The sequence below is a fragment of the Schistocerca serialis genome, chromosome 3, assembly GCF_023864345.2.
Source record: "Schistocerca serialis cubense isolate TAMUIC-IGC-003099 chromosome 3, iqSchSeri2.2, whole genome shotgun sequence".
Classification (NCBI taxonomy): Eukaryota; Metazoa; Arthropoda; class Insecta; order Orthoptera; family Acrididae; genus Schistocerca; species Schistocerca serialis.
Window position 1 is genome coordinate 814,674,912 of NC_064640.1, and position 25,720 is coordinate 814,700,631.

General features: G+C 42.6%; 1 protein-coding gene across 1 annotated transcript in view; it reads left to right on the forward strand.

Moving 5' to 3' along the window:
• Nucleotides 1-1,048: 1,048 nt before the first annotated feature.
• The window catches only part of LOC126470680 (lysosomal acid phosphatase-like), a 156,317-nt gene continuing 131,645 nt past the window's right edge, over nucleotides 1,049-25,720 (forward strand). Inside the window, exon 1 of the mRNA XM_050098680.1 lies at nucleotides 1,049-1,257. Coding sequence (XP_049954637.1) covers nucleotides 1,105-1,257 — 153 coding nt within the window. The 5' untranslated portion in view covers nucleotides 1,049-1,104. The remainder of the gene's footprint in view (nucleotides 1,258-25,720) is intronic.

The following is a 25,720-nucleotide window of genomic DNA, read 5'->3' on the forward strand; positions in this document are numbered from 1 at the left end:
AGCTGATTATCACACCACGTCGTTGTACACGTCTAATGATTTCAGTCCTCTGGTCGGCTCGTTGCCTTTCTCTGGCCGCCCCGCCATTGTAGGCAATAAGCTCGGTACGCCCTGTACTGTCGGTTGACTACGAAACAGAAATGCGTATACTATCTATCCTACGAACATTAGGTTTTAATAATACAAAAATAAAGTACATGATACAAGAAGATGTCATTAGACTTTTTGTCAAGCACACCGAGATGTACCATCTGTATAATTTTGGCGCCTTATACCGTTTACACCCTGTATGTTGCTGTTACTTGAATACACGTTTCACTGCACAAATAGAAACGTAAATTTTTGCAGTGAAACTGTGTTCAAGTCACAGCAACATAATAAGACGCAGTATTCACAAATGAGCAGGAGAAAACACCAGACCAGCGACAGAAGACAACAAAAACACGTATGGCACTCAAGTACGAGCCAGCCACGGCTCAGGACAAGCCAAATGCAGCAGTGATGAAGTGGTTAACTAATTTAGCCTTGTGGCTGATTTCAGTTGGTAACCACTGGACACACACAATGTAAAATAAAAGAAAAAAGCGCACTTAGGATGCCACTACTGTGGGTATTAAAGCAAAACAATAATTGTGTATGTGTAAAAAGGCGGACCAATCCTTCATTCCTTAATATAAAAGCACATAGGATGAATCTTTGTCAACTTGAGGTAAATTTCTGGCGACGTGGATAAACCGTTCAAAATGCCGAATTTTTTGACAGCGCGGCATTCTAGCTTATCACACGCGCATGCCAACATTTAAAAAGCCGTATGAACTAGTGCATTTCGCAGATTTGTGTTATTGCGCAACATAACGAAAACGTCATTTGTATGAGCGCCATCTGTGAGCAAGATAAAGAAATTTTCAACTTGCTCTCGTAACCCTGAATCCCCGCACCAGGAAAGAATGCGGGCTTCTGGTTGTGTGTTTGTGAACAGTCGGCGTCGCAGCTAGACAGCGCTCGAACCTACTGATTCGGGCAACCGCCGTCGGAGCGCTGCCGGCAGCTGTGAGAAGCCGACGCTGGCAGTGGGTTGTCAGCTGACGCGCAGCGAGGTCGGAAATGCCTGGAGGTCGGCTGCCGTGTCAGCGCAGGACGCTACGTGTGGTGGGGCTGACTTGTCTGGGCGCCACTATCGCAGTTGTGTTCGCGCTCTCCATCTCCCTTGGGCGCACGGAGAAGCAATCCTACAGTTCGTTGAAACTCGTGTCTATTGTGAGTACCTATGTTACTCAACACGCACTCGGATATTCGCTTGAAGTAATCAAAATGAATCATAGTCTTAAGTGACAGAAAGTTTCTACAGGTGTACATAACTGCATGCTTAACGAGTATTCATAATCAGACGTCTTGCACAAGCGTGTACAAATCCCTCTCGCCTTCACAGGGCTCAAACATGCTTGCACAAAAATCAATTCGTATTTCGTGAAATGCGTCTAACTCACCTGGGCAGGCCACGACATTCGGATATGGAGTTTACTTCAAATTTTGTATACTTTTAGAAGTCCATCAGGGCAACTTAATTTGCAAGTAGCAACGCATGCTACTTACGCGACTTCGAGAAAAGCGCAAGAGAAATTTCACGCGTCAGTGATGTACCTACCGGTGCGTTGCGTCCCTGAACACGAGATGGCAGCTGTCATGTGCTCAGCGTTCAAGCTCCGTTACTGGGGTCGCTGGATCGAGTCCTGCTCGTGGTTTTTTTTTATTTATATTTATTTCAATACTAGTCACATTATTTCGTACACAGCGCAACTGAAAGAAAACATGATGTAGGCACGTGTATCTGCGGGAACGTTTGTTGATTTTCCAACGTTATTTGGCTATTTCCTAACTTTTCTTACCACAACAAAAATTATATTTATAATTATCGACAACTAAATGACCCAACCCATAATGTTTTCCTGAAAACGTATGCCTGTCGCGATTTCCGAACTCCTTTGTACCTGCAATCAGGAAAGGTAGTGAGGACTGCTTTACAGCTGAACATTTCGATCCGCAGACACAGGTTTCAAGGAGGAGAGAGAGGCTTGGAAAGCCAAAGTCACACATCGTGACTTTATTCAATAATACAACGCGTTACAATATGCCAGACCGTGAAGATAATGTACGATTAATCGGCGGATGTGCTTTCGACATTACACGGTGCAGCACAATATTTTTCATACAAACCCGGGAAACAAATTAAAACGGCATCTACTGCATCGAATGGAATGTAATTACCCCGCACACACAAGAAATCTTCAGAGCTTCCAAGGAGAAACACAGCTCATTGACACTTTGTAAAACTTCTTTCTTCCGATAATTTGGATGCAAACCATGAGTAAGGCAACATTTTCGTAAATATAGGTGCCGGAAACTGGCGATGTACGACTGAATATATTGTAATAGCATCTTCACGAGAAACAATTTTTCGTTCGTTGTCAATCAACTATCAACAAGTTTTAAGGCGCTTGATAAAGTTTTTAACTTGCCAATAGGAATAAAAGTAGCATAATACTTGTTATGATAATAAAAAGTAGTCAACAGCGAAATAACATTGAAAATTCAATAAAAGTTCAAGGAGATATGTGTGTCTTTTCATCATAGTACCTTTCAAATGTAATATGTACGAAATAATGACTAGTGTTGGAGAAAAATGTAAATTTAAAAAACCGTTAGCGGGACTCGATTCAGCGATCAACCGGTTCAGGTACTTGAACGCTTACCACATAACCGCCGTCATAGTGTGCTTAGGGTCACAATGCCTAGGTACTTCTCTTGCGATTTTCTTGAAATCGCCTAAGTAGTACGCCATACTGCTTGCACATTATTTTGTCCTAATCGTCTATTAAAAGTATACAAAGTCTGAAGTAAATCCATGATCTAACGCATGGCCTCCCTTTGTTAGCTGATGTGCTCGCATGACTGGTGCAAGTTAGCGAATTATTTTACAAAGAGATGGAATTTTCCGCACTGTGCTGGTTTCATTGGTGGAAAACAAGCAGAGAAGAGTTTCTGCAGCTACAGACGGCTCATTTGATTTTCAGTACAAACATTAGATGGGTAGATCACAACTAATGAGGAGGTACTGAATAGAATTGGGGAGAAGAGGAGCTTGAGGCACAACTTGACTAGAAGAAGGGATCGGTTGGTAGAACATGTTCTGAGACATCGAGGAATCACCAATTTAGTATTGGAGGGCAGCGTGGAGGGTAAAAATCGTAGAGGGAGACCAAGAAATGAATACACTAAGCAGATTCAGAAGGATGTAGACTGCAGTAGGTACTGGGAGATGAAGAAGCTTGCACAGGATAGAGTAGCATGGAGAGCTGCATCAAACCAGTCTCAGGATTGAAGACCACAACAACAACAACAACAACATACTCTGAGACTGGTTCTACATGTCACAGCAGACTTAAATTATACATTTTTCGTGTTCGATCTGATGTTCTGTCGCACAAATGGCAGAATATTGGATGGTGATGGTGGTCTTTGGAACAGAAAATCTCTCAGGGATTTCGCAGCACGCTTTAGAATTTTTCACACCGCTGTAAATTTGGAAGTAGGTGCTATTGATAAAGTAATAAAAGTAACTGTTGCTTTACATACTTATTTAATGACCGATATGGGTCGAACGTATGATCAAGTGGTTCAAATGGCTCTAAGCACACTGGGACTTAACATCTGCGGTCAACAGTCCCCTAGACTTAGAACTACTTAAACCTTACTAACATAAGGACAGCACACACATCCATGCTCGAGGCAGGATTCGAACCTGCGACCGTAGCACCAGCGCGTTTCCGGAGTGAAGCGCCTCAAACAGCTCTGCCACAGCGGCCGGCGAACGTATGATCCTTGTTCAAATGGTTCTGAGCACTATGCGACTTAACTTCTGAGGTCATCAGTCGCCTAGAACTTAGGACTAATTAAACCTAACTAACCTAAGGACATCACACACATCCATGCCCGAGGCAGGATTCGAACCTGCGACCGTAGCGGTCGCTCGGTTCCAGACTGTAGCGCCTAGAACCGTATGATCCTTGTGATTCTGTAGATTGTGATATCACATGATACGGCATAATTCATGTTGACATAGGATCCACAGCCGGCCCCAGCTACTTTTACCGCCGGTGCGGAAATTTCAAGCGCCGCCCTCTCCCTTGCATTTTCTGACATCATTAACCAATTTTACAATTGCATTCATCCATGATGTCTTATTTTCACATATCGCACTTCCTCATTCGCAGCTTTGACATGAATACTTCTTTAATACCAGAGACTGGTGTGGAGCAATGGTCAGAGAAACGGAAGTGAAATGAAATGTTTACTACGTAATACATTGAGATATAGGCATCCTAACTGCAAAATTAGTTGTACAACCAAAGGAAGTTATTTCACAAGCAGCGTCTGTAACTAAGGCGTGTTCACTTTCATAGGGCTGGCCGCCGTGGCAGAGCGGTTCTAGGCGCTTCAGTCCGAAACCGCGCTGCTGCTATGGTCGTAGGTTCGAATCCTGCCTCGGGCATGCATGTGTGTGATGTCCTTAGGTTAGTTAGGTTTAAGTAGTTGTAAGTTCTAGGGGACTGATGACCTTAGAAGTTAAGTCCCATAGTGCTTAGAGCCATTTGAACCATTTTTCACTTCTCGTCGTTTCCTGAGCAGCGGACAGCGTGCGGCGCAAGACATGTAACAAACAGCATACCTGATTATTACACTGTCGACGCTGTCGTCGCCGCTTCTACTGTACATAGGACAGCGAGCGACTTGAATGTAATTGCTTGATTTGTTGAAAAAGAAGAGTGAAAATCGCCAGTGCCTATTCAGTGTGTCCGCAGTACATACAAGAAAAACAGCTGCGGTCGAATATCGAGAAGTTTTGAAAGCACTTTCATTTATTGGAGAGGGAAGTAACAATTGCATTCTAAAGTTATTGCAACGCAAACAGTATGAAACACGGCGTAACTGGATAAACAGTTCGTCCAATGCATTTTAATTGCTTCAGTCGAAAATAAGGTGTGACAGGTTTTCTGTAATAACTTTAATATTAATCGGTATTACTTGTGGCTTCAACATTGAGAAAATAGGGAATGAGGGAATACTTCAAAGAAGTTACAGACGTAAATGAAAATAATAATTGACTGGATTGTGGCAAGAAATAGTGTAATGTAAGTGGTATTAATGGCAAATCAAGGAGAGGGAGTGATGGGGAAAAATGCCATATTTCTTTCAGCGTGTAAACACTCTTAATAGCAACGTCTGGGTTAAAAAGACTATGTTATGCGACGGGTAGTGCATAATTTACCTATTCTTTCTATAATTATTTTGAAGTATTTTTCTCAGCTGTATTTGTATAGGTATTTAAGGAATTTTCACGCCATAACATGTTGACATTTATCTTCATCACAAAGTTTTTCTCATCTCGGGAGGGGGCTTTCGAGCTGGTGTAGGTATATTTTAAGATTTATGTAGACGTCGAGTAGAAATAGAGTTGCCATCATTGCTTGTAGCAGTCTTCGCTGCTTTGAAAGGCGCAACGAAGGTAACAAACTCCAGCGCTTCCTTTGTCATCTGCTTTCACACTACCGTAGACAGCTTCCAGTAGGGAATTAGATTTTATGAATGATTTGTATTTCTTTTTCTCACACTTCTTCATTTATACATAACTGTCCCTGGGTTGTTTAACTCCTCCTTTCGGAACCATTGTAAAGTCTAGGATTTTGTCCCCCCCCCCCCCCCCAAAAAAAAAAAGAAAACTCCCGCCGTGGGTTCGCCTCCTTCCTCTCTCTCTCTCTCTCTCTCTCTCTCTCTCTCTCTCTCTCTCTCTCTCTCTCTCTCTCCCCCCCCCCCCCCCCCCCCCAGGGCCGGCATTGAGATCACCAGCTAAATCGATATGTTACTATTACGGAACTTTACCTCTGGAAATATTCCACTTGTTGAAACTTCCTGGCAGATTAAAACTGTGTGCTGGACTGAAACTCGCACTCGGGACCTTTGCCTTTCGCGGGCAAGTGCTCTACCATATGAGCTACCCAAGCACGAGTCACGCCCCGCTCTCACAGCTTTACTTCTGCCGGTACCTCGTCTCTTAACCTGTTGATAAATATGTTGAAAAATTCATGAACTGCTTTATAAATAGTGACAAGTTCCTGGGCGACAAAACATCGTGCATTAACAAAATAAAATCAGAATAAGTAAAATGAAACTGCGTATGAAAGTTTTATACAAACAAATAAAGCCAAATATCCTTTAACTATAATAGTGTTGTTGTAACGAACTCCAAATATTCTTCAAAACCTACCTCACTTACTTCTCATTGTTCTAAATTAGTCGCAGGCCTTCTAGGCACCTCTTGCTCACACAGAAAGCAAAACAAATGAAGATACCACTGCATTGATTTGTACACCTGACACGCAGCAGTCCGTAATTTATAATTGCTTTCCACGTTATATTCTTTCCCTACGATAATTTGATCTCGGGGAATTTATCCTCCCAATTACTACATCTTTCTCTACTGCAGGATAAACTGCTTTATATTTAACAGGAAGATTATACGCAGCATCTCTTTTCTCTTTTTCATAACGCGCCTTCTATTTGATGTTCCACAGGAAAGGCTAATTTTCATAACCACGAATAAAATCTTCAAGAAATTCGATGTTGATATATGTCAGATCGTTCGACATGACAGCTAAGAAAACTAATCTACTACTGACGCGTGCTTGAACAAGCGTCCCTATTCTTGGTGCACACACTTGCATACTTGCACAAGCTTACGTAATAGAAAATCGACAAAGCAGAGTATACAGTCCTGATACTTGCGCAAATTTATCGCACTCACGCGCAGGCATCCTTGTGTACAACGCTTGCGCATGGGTGCTTGTCAAGCATACAGTTACGTGTGTGGCCATCTTAGTAGTGACTTGATTGAAGCTCCACATTGTGTCATCTGCAAACGCAGATGTACACACGCGTACCACATTTTTGCACCTGTTACCTAGTAACCTAATCTATTTCAGATTATATTCCTTCCTTTCCTAGTGTTTGGCGTCGTTGGCTACAAACTTGGTGGCTCTTGGTTCAATTCCAGGTGATAAAATCGGTTTTTTTCTGGGTGAGTGTCTTTTGTTTACAACTGACACCAAACTCAGAGCTCTAAGATATGTTTCAATAACCTGAATTTCAGAACAATGTTTTGTTAAAAAAAATTTCATTGTGTCGTGTAAGTTTTCAAAGATCGTAACTTGTGATTTTTATGGAGGTTGGATGGGGAGGGGGAAGTTGTGTGGATGAATAGATGTGGGCTCCGGCTCCTAAAATTTAAGAAATTAAGCACTGATCCACGTTAAATTATCTAAAGATGGGGGATTAATACTACAGAATTGAAAACTATTAATATCGACACCCTCGCAGAGGGGGTACATCATTTACATCATTTACTGCATTTTATAACTGCCACATATGCGTAGACTATGCGTTACAAGATGAATAAGCTTAAAAATTTGCCCAAGGGTTGTGAAATGTGTTAAATCAGTTTGATTTCGTTAAAAAAAGTCCGGACATGACTCATAAATTACAGATTAACACTGTGTGCCGGTTCCTGGAGTCGAACTCGGGACCTTTACCTTTCGCGGGCAAGTGCTCTACCGACTTAGCTGCCCAAGCATGACTCACGACCCGTCCTCACAGCTTTAATTCCGCCAGTAACTCGTCTCCTACCTTCTGCAAGTTTCGCAGGAGAACTTCTGTGAAGTTTGGAATGTAGGAGACGAGATACTGGCGGAATTAAAGCTGTGAGGACGGGTCGTGAGTCGTGCTTGGATAGCTCAGTCGGTAGAGCACTTGCCCGCTAAAGGCAAAGGTCCCGAGTTCGAGTCTCGGTCCGGCACACAGTGTTAATCTGCCAGGAAGTTTCGATATTCTAGTTCTTCCCACTCACGTGCAAGAACGTCTGGTATAAAAGAGTGAACAGCATCTGCGATTCTGTTTTAAATGATTAATGTCATTGATATGTTCACTTCACACACGTTGGTGCAAATAACCCCAAAAGTAAAAGTTTTACGGTGTTAGGTCCAGGGGTCGTGGTGGCCATGACTTCAAACCACCCCTTTCTATCCTCCACTGGGGAAATTTTGTATCTAGGAACTCACGAACAATGGTGGTGTAGTGTGTAGGAGCGCTGTATTATTGAAAGATGACACCTTCTGGGAACTGTGGCAGTCTAAGCAATTACAAATGCAAGATAGTTGTCTGACGTCACAGTCTGCTCCGCAAATAAAAATGGACATATAATTCTATCACGCATCAGGACACACCACAAGTTCACCTTAGGGGTCTAACGTTCGTACTCAGTGTAGACACTAGGATTTTCAGAAGCCCATATTCTGATGTTATAGCGATGAACAGAACGACAAACATTAAATGTAGCCTCACTTCCTAAGCAGAATCTTCTTCATAAAAGGATCATCGCAGTCGATCTCGTTAAGCATATCTGTAACAACCTCGAATCGTTTGGGTCTATCAGTCGATTCGATAGCGTGCAGGTGTAGTATTTTTTAGGTCTAATTCTCGAGCACAGGCACGCACTGATTTTTTGGGGCTCCTTATGTAGTTATCCCACATAGCTCTTGCAGAGTCGTCACTCACTGGAGGCCTACCAGAACGGGATTGTCCAACAAACAGACGGTATCCTTTAACTGCTTATCCCAACCATTAATGTTACTTCAATGTGGTGGCTCTTCGTTGTACACGCGACAACATTCACGTTGGACATTGGTTACGGATTCGACTTTACCAAGCCACAGAACATAATGAACGTTCCTCTGTACCGCCCACATATCGACTGACGTGGCCTGATATGCTGTTGTCAAACGATTCATTGTGATGCACCATTTTCGCACGCATACCATTGAACAGCATTGTACAGAAACTTTTTGCAGTACTGTCCAATGTAGGGCAAATTTCAAACTTTCGTTTCGTTTCTGTTAGCTACAGCAACGGTTCATTTCTACACCATGACTCTAGGGACGCACTGTATTTCTGTTCTCGATAAATCCTTCAACGCAATGATTTTTTGGCCGAAATCTGCTCCAAAGTATCCACTGGAACAAAACTTGCACGACTATTTTAAAACAATTCTGCTGACTGAATTCACACTTGACTTGAAAGATTCCTAAATACGTATCAGCACACCAAGAACGTAATTTGTAGCATCAGCATCATCTCCTCTGTGCCAGGCGGAGAAATTTTCACCTTGCCCTCGTAATGAAGCGGAGGCTGCAAAACATTCGGTTTCCGGATTTTTAGAATGGTTTCTAAAGAGCGGATTTGGTGGAAAAATAGGCAATACATATTTTCGCCCAACTTTTTGCTTCCTTATTTTGGGGGAAATAAATGGCTCTAAGCACTATGGGACTTTATATCTGTGGTCATCGGTCCCCTAGAACTTAGAACTACTTAAACCTAACTAACCTATGGACATCACACACATCCATGCCCGAGGCAGGATTCGAACCTGCGACCGTAGCGGTCACTCGGTTCCAGACTGAAGCGTCTAGAACCGCACCGCCACACCGACCGGCTTTGGGGTAATACTCTCACAATAAATTTGAAATTTATGTTTCGATATTCCTCATACTGTTCACTAATTATCAAATTATACTACGACCGTATCAAGTGATAACTAACTGTTTCTGACTTAGATTGCGAATGAGAAGTTGTCACAACTGTGCCTGAAAATTTTAAGCAATCTCTTTATTGAAATAACAGTAATATTGTTTATAGTTCGAAGCGCCAGAATAGCTGCAGGTAATCTCTGGACAATATTTCTATGAATATTTGTATTTCAAGTAGTAACAACCGCATTTAAGGAAGTGGTACTGTGTCCACAGTTTCTGCTACCATACCTTGACTTTATAAAATTAAATTGAAGAGGCCGGATGTAGCTGAAGCTTATTGATAGTTATGACCATAGTGATGACTTTTATGACTGGTATCGGCAGGCAAAAAGTCATTTTCAGATCTATTTCACTTTTAGTTACATCTTTGACTTATCAACCCAGCTGTATGAATGTATGACTACGACAGTTTGCAGCTGCGGAATGACTCAGTATATACAGGGTGTATCATAATTAATGCCGCAGACGCATACAGTTGAAAGTACACGATACTAGAAACAAAAAAGTCTCAGTAAACATAGGGTCGAAAATGCTACCTTAAGAGCTACGAACAAGTTTTCGTCTTCGATACTGTGAAGAGAATCTCTTCTACTGCAAGCTCTTTGCTTTCCATATTTTGGGAAGTGATAATGTGGACCAAGCAAGGAAAAAAGTCCATTAAATATGTGCTCTAAAATGCATACCTTTAGAGCTATGATCAGTTGTCCATTAGAAGACATGCATTCCAAAGTACCAAAGATGAACAAGTGCTCATAACTTTTAAGGAATGCATTTTAGAGCACATGTTTACTGGACATTTTTTCTTGTTTTGATCCATATTATCACTTCCCAAAATATGGAAAAAGCAAAGAGCTTGCAGTAGATGAGATTCTCTTCGCAGAATCGAAGAAGAAAAATTGCTCGTAGCTCTTAAGGTATGCATTTTTGACCCTATGTTTACTGAGACTTTTTTGCTTCTAGTATCGTGTACTTTCAACTGTATGCATTTACGCCATTAATTATTATACACCCTGTATATAACAAACATGAAAAGGAACCTGCAAGCGATTAACATTCGAAACTGGCCGTGAAACGTGATAAATGTGGTTAAGACCTCATGTTTAATTACAAAAAATGGTGGCTAGTTGGTTGATTCGGGGAAGGGGGCCAAACAGCGAGGTCATCGGATTAGGAAAGGATGGTGAAGGAATTCAGCCGTGTCCTTGTAAAGGAACCATCCCATCATTTGCCTGAAACGATTTAGCGAAATCAAGGAAAACCTAAATCAGAATGATCGGACGCGGATTTGAAACGTCGTCCTCCCGAGTGCGAGTCCAGTGTGCCAACTCGTTCGGTCAAGAAAATGACCGCTGTCTTTCTCGATCAGACATATGCCGATCTTGATCCTAGGGACTTTTCTATGTTCTTCTTTCTTCGGTTGAAAGCTACTTATTTTTGTGTGCCACCATTTGCGTGTCATTTTTCAAATTCAGTCTCTTTGGCAAAGTGAATAATTTGATACAGTGTGGGCAGAGGTAGGGAACACTTTGTATATGCATGACCTGTGGTAGCTGTCGTACACACAAATGATATATATAACGTTAGTATAGCTACAAGATCCAAAATAGTAGCTAAATCTTGCATGTCCGGAAAAAAAATTGTTTAGATTTGGATTTCAAACAAGTGTTAACTGGAATAATGATATTCACATCACCAGACCTATGCGAGAAAATTTTCGAGTCATATTTACATATTTCATAAAATTTCTTTGAAGCTGTACAAATAGACATGAGAGAGAGAAAACTTGTATTTTGTAGAAAGGAACTGACACAGATATCATCTGCCTGTTTTGTCAGATATGCAAGTCTGGGGAAAATTTTATGTCTTCTCTCAACGTCCATAGTTTTAAAAATTTAATAACGTGTGTGTGTTTCGCATCTTTAGCAATACACTGCCGCTATATCGAACAACCGCTTCTTGTTCTGTCACCTTTCATGTCGCCGTGCTCTACAGATCCTAGGAAAATGCAGATTGAAATAAATATTTTGGCCTTGATTATTAAACAGAAACCTAACACATCATCTGCATTAATAATCGTCCATTTTGATATACAGTTCCCTGAACGAAAGCAAAATTTTTCGCCATCACCAAATTAACTTCCATCTGTTTTCGACTGTTTGCATAAGATAGCAATGTTAAAGTCAGAAGGTATTTATCTCGCTGTACCCATTTTCAGGGCGAATAAAAGCCACAGCGAAGAACAAAAATAAGTTGCTCGCAGTATTACGAACAGACGCGGTACCAGTTTTTAGCAGGTAAAGAAAGCCACGCACAGCTCCCAGAGGGCCATCTACACACGCTCTTAAAAGTTCTATTCACACAGGAGGAAATGGTTTAGATAGCAGCTGACAATTACATAAAGCTAATATGAACGTCAAAGGAGAACACGAGGCTTCCACTTTCTGAATGTGCGTGACATAAACGCTGTTCGTTCTTAAGTACAATGGTCACTACTACGACTTCTCAGTACAACTTTAATTATTTCAGTGTTTCACAATAGTTGTGAGTAGAGTTGCGCTCTACTAAAACTACGATTCGGTAGTTTTGCTACAGCATGTAAATGACGTAGTAAATGGTGAGATTACTGGTAGCATTCGTAGGGGAAAAAAAAAAACAAATTCAATATTAAGACAGGAACTGGGAGCCGACGACTTTTTATTTTTTTGGTTGTTTGTTTTCCGCATAATTACGAGGGCAGTTCAATAAGTAATGCAACACTTTTTTTTTTCTGAAACAGGGGTTGTTTTATTCAGCATTGAAATACACCATGTTATTCCCCAATCTTTTAGCTACACAACACTATTTTTCAACGTAATCTCCATTCAATGCTACGGCCTTAAGCCACCTTGAAATGAGGGCCTGTATGCCTGCACGGTACCATTCCACTGGTCGATGTCGGAGCCAACGTCGTACTGCATCAATAACTTCATCATCCGCGTAGTGCCTCCCACGGACTGCGTCCTTCATTGGGCCAAACATATGGAAATCCGACGGTGCGAGATCGGGGCTGTAGGGTGCATGAGGAAGAACAGTCCACTGAAGTTTTGTGAGCTCCTCTCGGGTGCGAAGACTTGTGTGAGGTCTTGCGTTGTCATGAAGAAGGAGAAGTTCGTTCAGATTTTTGTGCCTACGAACACGCTGAAGTCGTTTCTTCAATTTCTGAAGAGTAGCACAATACACTTCAGAGTTGATCGCTTGACCATGGGGAAGGACATCGAATAGAATAACCCCTTCAGCGTCCCAGAAGACTGTAACCATGACTTTACCGGCTGAGGGTATGGCTTTAAACTTTTTCTTGGTAGGGGAGTGGGTGTGGCGCCACTCCATTGATTGCCGTTTTGTTTCAGGTTCGAAGTGATGAACCCATGTTTCATCGCCTGTAACAATCTTTGACAAGAAATTGTCACCCTCAGCCACATGACGAGCAAGCAATTCCGCACAGATGGTTCTCCTTTGCTCTTTATGGTGTTCGGTTAGACAACGAGGGACCCAGCGGGAACAAACCTTTGAATATCCCAACTGGTGAACAATTGTGACAGCACTACCAACAGAGATGTCAAGTTGAGCACAGAGTTGTTTGATGGTGATCCGTCGATCATCTCGAACGAGTGTGTTCGCACGCTCCGCCATTGCAGGAGTCACAACTGTGCACGGCCGGCCCGCACGCGGGAGATCAGACAGTCTTGCTTGACCTTGCGGCGATGATGACACACGCTTTGCCCAACGACTCACCGTGCTTTTGTCCACTGCCAGATCACCGTAGACATTCTGCAAGCGCCTATGAATATCTGAGATGCCCTGGTTTTCCGCCAAAAGAAACTCGATCACTGCCCGTTGTTTGCAACGCAAATCCGTTACAGACGCCATTTTAACAGCTCCGTACAGCGCTTCCACCTGTCGGAAGTCAATGAAACTATACGAGACGAAGCGGGAATGTTTGAAAATATTTCACAAGAAATTTCCGGTTTTTTCAACCAAAATTGGCCGAGAAAAAAAAGTGTTGCATTACTTATTGAACTGCCCTCGTAGAACCGCTCATCATTCACTGTTAGCCCATTGTGTATTTTATATCCTTACAGAATATAAATTGCATTTTATAAATAATAAAAATTAGTTGAGATGCGTAACTTCTCCTCTCTTACGTAACCAAAGCCTGAAGCTGTGCAGCCGACATTAGATAACTGTCGTGTATTTTCTTCTTAAAGACAATTCTCAGATGCATTCTGAAGGGGCAATAAAGATGCTCCTGCATCGTTTTCAATTGGAAATGTTTGATTACCCGCAATACAGCCCGTAAATGTCTCCCTCTGGGTTTCGTCTCTGCTCACATGAACTGCTGGCTGTTTTTGTTATCATTACTCTGTAGCTAGAGCCCTCCACGTTAGTCAGTGCTGTGCAAGCCTCTTCGTCTCTGAGTAACTAATGCAACGTACACCAATTTCAAACTGTTTGCTGTACCCAGGCCTTAGTCTCGCACTGCATACTCCCCTCCATTACCAACTTGATGATTGCTTCAACTTGTTTGGTGCCACACGCCACACGCCCGAGGGAGGACTCGAACTTCCGACGGAGGGAGCCGCGCTAACCGTGGCAAGGCGCCGTAGACCGCACAGCTAGGCCGCGCGGCATGGTTCCTTGAAGTCTCCGGATGTATCCCGTCTACCGATCTCTTCTCTTAGTCAAATTACGCCATAAATTTCTTTCCTCCCAAATTAGATTTGGTACCTCTTGATTAGTTACCCGAACTACCCATTAGCATTCTTCGCCAGCTTCCCATTTCAGAAGCTTTTATTCCCTTCTTCATGCGCTGTTTATCGTACACGTTTCGCTTCCGTAAAATGTTGCCAACTTCAAATTATCTCAAAAAATATACATTTGTGTTAGATATTAAATATTTCTCTCTTTCAGAAATTATCATCTTCCTGTAGCCAGTCTGCCTTTGATATCTTTTCTACTTTGGCCATCGTCAGTCACATTACTCCACAAACAGTGAAACTCGTTTACTGCTTACGTTTTCTCGTTTCCTATCCAAATTCCTTGGGCATAACATGAGTTAATTTGCTTACATTTTACTGCCCTTGTTTAATTTCTGCTGATGTTTAACTTGTAATCTCTTTTTTTAAGATAGAACCCATTCCATTCAACTGATCTCGCAAGTCCTTTGGCCTGTTTGACAGGATTGCAATGTCATCGACAAACTTCGTATTATTTATATTGACGAGCCAAAACAATATGACCAGCTGCTTAATACCTTGTTTGTTCGTCTTTGGAGCGAAATGCATCACTGATTCTGCGTATCACGGATCCGACAGTTTGTTGGTAGGCTTGTGGAGGAATGTGGCATTATACGTCTACGTACAGGTCACGTAATTCGTGTAAATAACGGACCGTTGATTTGCGTACGCGGTGATGGCAGCCGATAGCGACCCAAATGCGTTGCATAGGATTTATATCAGACAAATTTGGTCGCCGAGACATCAACGTAAGTTCACTGTAGAACTCCTCGAACCACTGTATCACGGCTCTGTCTCCGAGACACGGACAATTATTCTGCTGAAAGATGACATCGCCGTCGGGGAAGACATCAACCGAGAAGAGATGCAGGTGGTTCGCAGCTGCCAGCATGTCTGCTATTACTATCACAGGTCCCATAGAAGAGCAAGAGAATATCTCCCATAGCATATTACTGCTCCCACCAGCCTGCGTCCGTGGCGCGCTGCGTGTTTCGAGCCGCCGTTCGCCTCGATGACGGCGTTTACGGAGACTATCATCGACCTACTGTAGCAAAAATGTAATTCACCCGAAGAGCCGACACGTTTCCATTGATCGACGGTCGAATCCTGATAGTCCCGTGCCCATTGTAATCGTAACTGACGAGGTCGTTGTGTCAACATGTGAACACGTAGGGATGATCTTCTGCGGGGTTTCATGTTCAACAACGTACGATGAACGGCGTGCTACACCATTGCGTTCTTTCGGAAGAGATGCCGCAGAATACCATCTATCCTACTTTACAAAGCAGACAAGCCTTCGAATCCCACGTTCTGTGAAGCGTCGAGGATGTCCAACCAGTTAGTACCTAGTGGTAGTTTCACTGTCCTCCTGCCTCGTCCTGTAGATGCTCACGACAGTAGCGCGTTAGCATTCGACCAACTCCGCCGTTTGCGAGATACTTGTTCACAGGCTTTGCATAATAATTATAATAATGATAATGTGTCCTTCGACAAAGTCACTTATCTCAGTGGTTTTCCCCATTTGCAGCCCATATATTCGCGTGGTGATCCCCATCCGTCTCTATTGCGCTTACATACTTTTCATAGCGCGTCACGTGCCCACACCGTCACTACGCAGGCCCCACCTCGCGGTTGGCAGTGGTCATTGTGTTTTGGCTGATTAGTGCATTTCTTAGTTGCCGTATGTCCGTGGTCGAAGAAATTTTTAGGTTCCTGAAGTTTTGTCCAGAGCTGCGCTGGACATCTTCAGAGGTGATCCTGGCGACAGGAAGTCTTGCCGTTTCATCACACTCCGTCGACGATACCTTGTAAGCGGGGACATCTTCATTCGTATCACTGTTAGACGTCTTCATTTCCTCCTTCATAGACATGCAGTCGGCGAGACTCAGTGTTGCCAACAGCACCTCCGAAGACGTGCAGCGCAGCTCTTGGAAGAAACTTCTGGAACGGAAACGTTTCTTCGATCACGGAATTACAGCCCGGAAGACTCATCAGCAACTATGACATCCGGTCGTGAAAGCATTCACTATTTATTTCTTCTTCCTGTCAACAGCTCGTAATCTTGAGGTTAGCGTCGCTGATCCTTGATCGCGGGATTCAGGGTTCGATTCCCGTCCAGGTCAGGGATTTTCTCCGCTCGTGTGTGTGTGTGTGTGTGTGTGTGTGTGTGTGTGTGTGTGTGTGTGTGTGTGTGTGTGTGAGAGTGTGATTACATCACCACCAAGGCGCAACTCACCGAACTGACGTCAAGTAAAGACTTACACTGGGCGGCCGACAATCCCAGATGGGACTCCTAGCCAAAAATGCCATACGTACATATCATTTCATTTCTTTTCCCCGAAATCTATTCCAGATTTATCTTGGATTTCATTTACTGCTAACTAAATGCACAGAGTGAATAACATTGGCGATAAGTGACAATAATTCCGCCTCCCCCCCCTTCTCATTAACTGCTTCCCTTACGTATCCTTTGCATCGTAACTGCAGTTTGGTTTCTGTTAAAGCTGTAAATAACCTTTCGCTACCTGCAGTCTATTACATGTTAAATTATCCATACAGCCTAGCGAGGTGTCCATTTCTCGCAGAGAGAGAAATAACATATCCCTTGGAGAATTAATTTTCATGATTTGAAACTTCCTGACGTATTAAAATGGCGTGCTGTTCCGGGAAGTAAAGCTGTGAGGGTGGTTCTCGGTCGGGCCTGAATATTGCAGTCGGTAGAGCACTTGCCTGCGAAAGGCAAACGAAGATTTAAAATGTGAGCGTTTCAAGTGCCAAATCTCACATCTGTCAGGAGAATCAAAAAACAATCACCTGTTTTTGTACATCTCTTATTTGTATCTAAAGACTTGAGGGGGTATTCTGATACCACAGAATTATTTACTTTGACACCTCATCACTGAAATAAATGAGGCAAATTTGAAACTAATGTATGCAGAATGTTCCAAGTGCCGTACCAGGGAACAGACCGGATCTAACAAGGGAAATTCCACATCGTACACCCCTAAGATTTAGTGGTACGAGGACCCAGTAGACAGCCTGTCAAAAACTGAACACAGATTAAGCATGAAAACAGGAAGTAGGTGTACTGAACTATGAAAAAAAAAAGCAAAATAGAAACAATGAACGGTCCAAGCACAAGAAGTGCAACATAAGCAATGTGTAAGAGCTACGGAGTCGTGGCTAAGTGGTCACGGTCTTGGACTCCAAAGTGCACAAGCCGTGTTCAAAGCTCTCTCGTGCCAATTTTTTTCTTTTTCCTTTTTTTATCGCTATATTGAAATTTGTGGCTGTGTCATGCTGTTACATCCGTTTGCAACAGCAAGATGTAAGGGAGGGACCTATAATCAAAGTTCATTCTGAGCAACTACTCTATTAGCTATCGAATGGGAACCCTCAAACGTTTGATGACAAGGCGACAAGTCACCCAAATCCTCCACTGAAAAACATGTCTGATGTGTCATACACGACATTAGTGACAGTACAGGTGTCATATGATAGGGAACTCTCACCTATGCACCTAATTTGTACGCTTGGTGAGTGAGATATGCCTCCTTTTCTGTTTTAGGTGTTTATATGAATGTGTATGGGCACCCACCAGGGTAGCTGAGAGCGCTAATGCGCTGCTTCCTGGACTCGGGTAGGCGCGCCGGCCCCGGATCTAACCCGCCCGGCGGATTAACGACGAGGGCCGGTATCCCAGCCAGCCTGGATGTGGTTTTTAGGCGGTTTTTCACATCCCACTAGGTGAATACCGTGCTGGTCCCCACCTTCCGCCTCAGTTACACGACTCGCAGACATTTGAAAGCGGTCGCACTATTTTATGGCTTACACTCGACGCAGACAGCTGGGGTACTCAAATTCCCTCCTGCGGGGTTTCCGGGTGGTGACAGAAAGGGCATCCGCCCACACTCTGACACTAACATCGTCAAATCCATAGTAACAAGGCTGACCCCACGTAGGAGCAGGACAAAGGCCCAAAGAAAATGATGATATGAATGTGAATAGGATCATTCCCAAGAAAACGATGAAAACATAGTAGTCTGTCAGACAAACTTCAACACATGAATGTAACGGTTCCACAACCACAGAGTTTCTCTGTGCTCTGTCAAAACATATATTTTTAACGTTTTTGAAAATTCGTTCCGTTTTGGAAGCTTTGACTCTCGAATTCCTTTATTGTAACATAGTCACACGCATTTACTTGTTATTTTCATTTCTGTGAGGCGACTATGTGGTATTCTGCCTGCTCTAACTATTCATCACATTTACTTACGACAATAATGTGTTCTTACCACATGACTCGTATCCTACAACCAATTTATAGTGTGACAACTGCCAAGACTACATAAAGAGAACAAACATTTCAATCACCGGACAGACAGTTCATAGTGTTGTGAAAAAAAGAAATTAAAAAATGCACAGGCAAGTTTTGAACCCAGCTTCACTGCTTTGCAGCCCATCACCGTGATCACCTAGCCACGACGCCGTGGCTGTTCTACCTCGATCGGTGTCGCACTCGTTGAGCTTGGACCGTTCAGTTTCTATTTTGCTTTTTTTTCACAGTTCGGTATACATTCTTCCTGTTTTCATGCTTGATATGTGTTCAGTTCTTGACGCGCTATCCTCTGGGACATCTTAAAATAGACCTGAGGGGGCTGCGATAGGGAGTTTCCCTTCTAAGTACCAATAAGGAAAGCCCTGTTCAGTACTAGGATTGATAACCGTCACTGTTTCACCTCTGGCAGTGTTTGTTGATGTAAAAAATTCCGAGTTACGCCTTCCACGTTAAACTGTAGGTCCCGTTATAACTGGCTGTTTAAGTCATTTCAAAGGTCGGATGTAGGCAACGACGTACCACCTCCAACAGGACCATGCCTAGTGAAGCACTGTGGTGTTAGAAACAATTCGGATTGATCAATACTGTACAGTCTTAGACATAAAAACTGACCGCCGGCCGGCCGCCACAGAGACTAATACCGAGTCGCTCACTTAAGGTGGCCAATAAAACTGGCCGCCCCTGACAACTCTTAAGTCCGGCCATCTGTACAATCTGGCAACACTGTAAGATGCGGAAGTGTTAGGATGAAGTGTTGTCTACTTCCGAGATGGTATGGATGGAGTGAGCCCGTGGTCTTGCGGTAATCGTTGTGCATTCTAAACTTAAAGTCGCATGTTCGCGTGCAACTGTGTTTTTTTTCGGTCTAACGTTATGAGTCCGATTGAACATCGAAGACAATTTGCTTAACATTCTACCCACCCGCAATACAAGTATTCCAGAAACAATTCCGCAGGACAGCTCGTGGCTGCGTCGCGATCATAACAGCTTACGCTCGGGCGTTTCCTCGCGCTGCAGCGGCTACCGGCCACCGGCCAGACGCCACCCGCCGCCTGAAATCCGGCGCCGCCCATGTGAAGGCGGCGCCACGCTGTCAGTGTATGTATCAATGTCATTTTCGAGCTTGAAGTTCTAGTTATCATCTTGCAGTTAAGCATTGGATTTTGCACACTTGAAAAACGTGAACTACAGTTAAGCATTGTAAAATTGAGTCGCAAGTGGAAAAAGGTGTAACATCTGCAACACACCATTTACTTTGATATAACAGAGGGGTGAATGTAGAGGAGGCAGCTACAAAGATTTGAACTGTGTTTGGAGCGAGTGCTTTTGGGAAAAATACGCCAGAAAAAGATATTGTTGTTTCAACAAAGATCGTTCTGGCATGAATGATTTTCCACATTAAGGAAGTCTCGACTACTGATATATGTGACAGATTACCATTTTACCATCATGCGACATTTGCATTCAGCAGGCAAAGTTCAGACAACTGGTGTAGGAGTACTGCATGCTCTAATTCGAAACAACAAAAATCAACGGAGTGACTATTATTGAACGTCATCAGGTCGCTCATTGAGCATTCCTATGCAGTACTGTTACTGGTGACGTGTTATGATGCCTTTATCGTTAACTTCCTAAGAAGAAATGAAAGGCTGAGCCCCACCAAAAGACGTAGACTAGAGCAAAGAGTAGTGTGAACATAATATTTTACATCTGATAGCTCCTAAAGTGTGTCTTGGGCTACGAATTGTGCCCCAAGGGGTGTGTGCAACACAGCTGGAATTTGTTGTCATCAGCTGAGACACCTTTGGGTCGCAGTGTATGAAAGTCGAGCAACAAAACTACATCACCTGTGCTACTGCATGATAACTCACTGTGTTGATTTGAGAAACAAAACTATCCCGGAGATTGATAGGAAAGTCGTCTCTCAGGCACTTGTATTGATAGGGAAGTCCTCTCTCAAGCACTTGTCCCTCTCGTCATATATTCGTAAAATATCACCTTTCCTGCTCTTGATCCATCAACCGTCAAGGCAATTCATTTCTAGACGAAAATACTCTTAAAACTACTATGGTTTAATGACATCGTTAAAACACGTAGGTTTCTACAGGCATAGAATTTGTAAACAACTGTAGCATTGTCAGTTTGTTTTAGATATCGTGAAAGAAAATTCAGCTGCTGATTAATTTCTCTTTGATGATTACTGTTGCGATTAGTAAACTAATGGAAAATGCAAATAAAATATTCACTGTACTAACACAAATTAAATTCCCCTTACTACAGAAACATCACGACGGCAGTCTATCTTAATAAAGCATTAAGTTCAAAAATGGTTCAAAGGACTCTGAGCACTATGGGACTTAACTTCTGAGGTCATCAGTCCCCTAGAACGTAGAACTAGTTAAACCTAACTAACCTAAAGACATCACACACATCCATGCCCGAGGCAGCATTCGAACCTGCAACCGTAGTGGTCGCGCGGTATCAGACTGTAGCGAAGCATTAAGTGTCTGTAAGACGATTGACCCTATTTTAACACCAATTAGTAGGATATTACCGACTTTTGACTTCGAAAAGATCCGTATTTACTTCATTTCCTGTATCATTCGCAAGTATTATGAAAATGTGGCATTTCATAGATAAAATTATATATTCACAACAACAAAAAATATGTAGGCAGAAAACAAAAGTGGCATTACGAAATTGGCAGTACCGTAAGGTTTTCGCTCTGACACTAAGGGTTACTGAAAGTACCAAGACGAATTTTGCTCGAGCGTTATCTTACGATACCCCTATTGAGTTTGTATCTGCCTGCTTGTAGCTCTACTACAAAAGAATTAAAAATCTGGCTTTCAGCTAGTCTAGAAAGGCGAACGAAAGCCAAGCATGTTACCTGGGAACTGGTTTTTTCCTAAAGTGGGAAGACAACCTTTTGTGGTTGAATTGTTGGCAAATTTCAGTCAGACGTTTGCCGTTGGTCTATGCGTTTCGGTATGTTGAATTTGTACAAATGATTTTTCTACAGGTTTTTTCTCAGTTCCAAATAGATCGTTGCAGTCTCCCATTAGTATTTTCACGTCATCTTGGTGAATTTTGCTCATAGTATTTTCGAATGTGTTCCAGAATTTTTCGACATTTTTGGTGTTTTTCTTATTTTCGATGTTGGTGGGGGCATGTGCATTGATGAGTGTATATTTTTTACTGCGGCTCTGAATGAGCATAGTCATAAGTCGATTGTTGATGGGTGTCATTTCTTTGACAGAACTGATGATAGATCTGTGTTCGAGAAATGCCATGCCCAAGATTGGTACGCCTTTCGCTACTTTTTGTTGCATTTTGCTCTTGAAGATGCAATGGTTTCCGTAATGCAAGGTTTCACTGTCAGTTAGTCGTGGTTCTTGAAGAGCAATGATGAGAATTTTTTGTCGGTCGATTTATTATGTGGGATTATTAAGTTTTCGTATTTGGATCAATGCATCGACGTTTAGTTATAAATAAAAAAAGAGTTCTTATGTGTGTGAAATCTTATGGGACTTAACTGCTAAGGTCATCAGTCCCTAAGCTTACACACTGCTTAACCTAAATTATCCTAAGGACACACACACACACACACACACACACACACACACACACACACACACACACACACACACACCAATGCCCGAGGGAGGACTCGAACCTCCGCCGGGACCAGCCGAACAGTCCATGACTGCTTCGCCTGAGACCGCTCGGCTAATCCCGCGCGGCGTGTAGTTTTCAAATGTATGTTTTCTGCTTGTAGGGAAATTTACAAGAGATCTTCAATACTCTCTGCCGTGCTAACCTGGACTCCCTAGAATCCGAAATTCCAACTACCGCCTGTCGTCAGCCGGGTTGTGTACCACCTGGGGTAAAGTTGACTTTGCTTGCACAGTTCATGTTTGATTGTGTTTCACTGGTTTGGCTTTGGTGATTCCAGGGACGGACCGGACCAGATGGTGTTGAAGCCTCTGGAAGCAAATATTTTCAGCCGAGCTCATTGAGCTAACAGACGGTGACCAGAGTAGCGGTGATTTTCACTCAGATGTGCGTGGGTTTTGGGTTCAACGGATTGAGTAGCCGTTCAGGATTGTGTTAGTGTTTGGTTCACCCCAAGTATTTGATTTCCTCGGTATCACCCATATGGGGTAGGGTTTCCCCTATCGGCCCCACGGAATTTTTATTATTGTTATTGTTAGTAATAATAATAATAATAATAATAATAATAATGTCATTATGTCATCAGTAAATCCGATATGGTGCATCTTCCCACCACTGAAATAGATGTGCATTGTTCGAGTCAGTATTTCCATCACATAAATATGGGTTATAATTACGTTACATTGCTGCTAGTAGACATATTTCTCACTCTTTCTTAGGCAGTAGCCACCTGTTACTCCATGTGCGCAGAATTGTTGCAGTACAGACTTTCAAATTATCCGATTTCGGTAATTTCATTTCGATGCCAGATCGTTCTAATCGGATTCAGCCAGTCAGGCTTATTGTGGATATCCGAATACGACTCTCATCATATGATAGACTGGGTAAACCACATTCTTAATCAGACGGTTGAATTTAGATCACTTATTTATGACAGGGCCTGAATTCGTTAACACTGTGGAAAATAATAATACAATGTGCTTAGTACTAATATGTTATTTAAATATAAATATATGAACGAACGAGATAAGTTTATTTACAGGAGCAGAGCCCCATCCATCATAGCAGAGCAGTGCGAGATTGGTTTCAGGGCGAAGAGAGGATAAAGCTGTTGCCGTTTGTTCCACGACCACGGAACATCAACCAGATAGAGAATATGTGGGCAGAGGTAACAAGGTCATTGCCATGTGGACCTACAAATGCAAGCGACCTTTGGACGAATATAGAAAACGTATGGTGGGAAGTAAACCATCACGCTACACTGTCGTCGACTTAATGAAATCAATGCCCCTACGCCTTCGAGAAATCTTACGTAATGATCGTGGGTGGGTTGGTTACTAAAAGTATACTCGTCCACAAAACGCATGTGGACAATTATCTGATAGTCGGTCAAGCTTTGCTTTGTCGCAGCTCTTTAGATACAGGTCCATTTACTTTCAGTGTCGTCCTTACAATTCTTGCAATGCAAGGTAATTGAAAAATCTCATCCACTCGACACCAACTGAGGAATTGACTGGTGCATGTGTTGTTCAACACACAGTAGTTGTCACCCTCACTGGAATCAATGACTGAGAGTGTACGTGTGTGTGTGTGTGTGTGTGTGTGTGTTTTCATGTTCACGCACAATCTGAATCAATACTATTAACATTAGAGAGACAACCAACAATAAATATTGCATCAAATATGACTGTAAAGTATTTTAATGCGATGGGAAGTTACAAACTGAATTTTTACCCAACCCACGACCTGCATATTACGTTAAGTGTATTAATTCCATAGTATCGTTAGCAGAGACAGTGCGCTCTTGTTGTCGAGGCTCGCGGCAAGTGCTGCGATTAGCAGTGCCCAATGCCGCCGCGATTTGTTTATGTTGGCTGAGCGCGGACACTGCAGCAGACGCTTCCCCATAAACAGAAAGAAATCACCTTGGCTCTGACTGCAGTGAGCGGATATCACTGCGTTTTCTTATAGTAATCAACGTGAGACTCTACTCACAGGTGCCATGGAGCAATTGCAACGGGTATCATATCATTAGTTATCAGAATATTAACCAGTGATGAAATGTCCACTCTATTTGAATCCAAAGAAAATAGGAACCTTCTCACAAAGGAATGTGAGGTGATATCAAAATTTATCCAACATACAAAAATTAACTTCAGGGCTTTCATGTATGCAGTAGCAGCACACAAGGAAATATTATGTCTTGGGAGCGTATATTTCATTTCCTCTTCTCATATTAACGCCCTTGTTTTAGTATGAAGTGTGAAAATAAACACGAAAAACTAAAGTTCCTGAGAAGCATATCAGTCATTTCCTCTTCTCATATCATAACTTTTGTTTTAGTATGGAGTAAAAAAATAAACAGTTTAAGGTTGTAAAGCATAATATGACACCAGATTCTTATCGTAGGCGCTATCGGAAACGCAAAAAGCAGGGAGCTGTCCATTCTTTTGTCCAACAGTCCGTCTCCTTTCATGCATTACTCCCGCTAGAAGATTCTTATTTAAGCACTTGTGGGCATCAAGTTCTTCAGCAGAACAAGCCTTATGTTATTGTGATAATTACGGTATTGAAAAAATGCAACAAAGACGATTTCCCCTAAGACAGTGGGGATATTTGCAAATGTCTGTATTCAGCAATGACTGCCAGCTGCCACAACACTTCACAGAATCCATGCGGCAGGCAACACAACTGAGCGTGCACTTCAGACTTCAGTCAGTAAGACGTCGGGAGATGGATGGAAACGTCAAATTAACGTCGCTTTCCGAGTCTTATTCAATCCAGAATGAGGTGTTATTAAGGTAGTTGAGCGGTCTAGCAATTACACTTTATAATTCCCACATGAGTATTCCGATAGCCAAAAGAACCCGTTAGTGTGAAACTATCGGGAACTGCATTAATATCAAACTGCAAGAACTTGAGACAATACGTGGACTCTTCTCTTCGCTGGGTGACCTATTACTGTTATTTAGGATTCTCTCCGTCCTAGGCGTAATGCAAATGGAACTTCAGAGGCGCTTTCCGCTATTCTTGACAAACATCAGCAACTTGTAATCACTGCGAGTTACAACTGCGTGATGATATGGCTCAGGTTGTCAGTAGTTGTGGTGGTGTTACGCTGTCAAACTGCTTACAGGAACGTTAATGGTGGCACACATAATTTAGCGCTGACTACCTACTTAAGTAAAGATAGTGTTGTGGCGTCGTCGCTTCTCTTTATTTGGCCTCAGCTTGAGTAA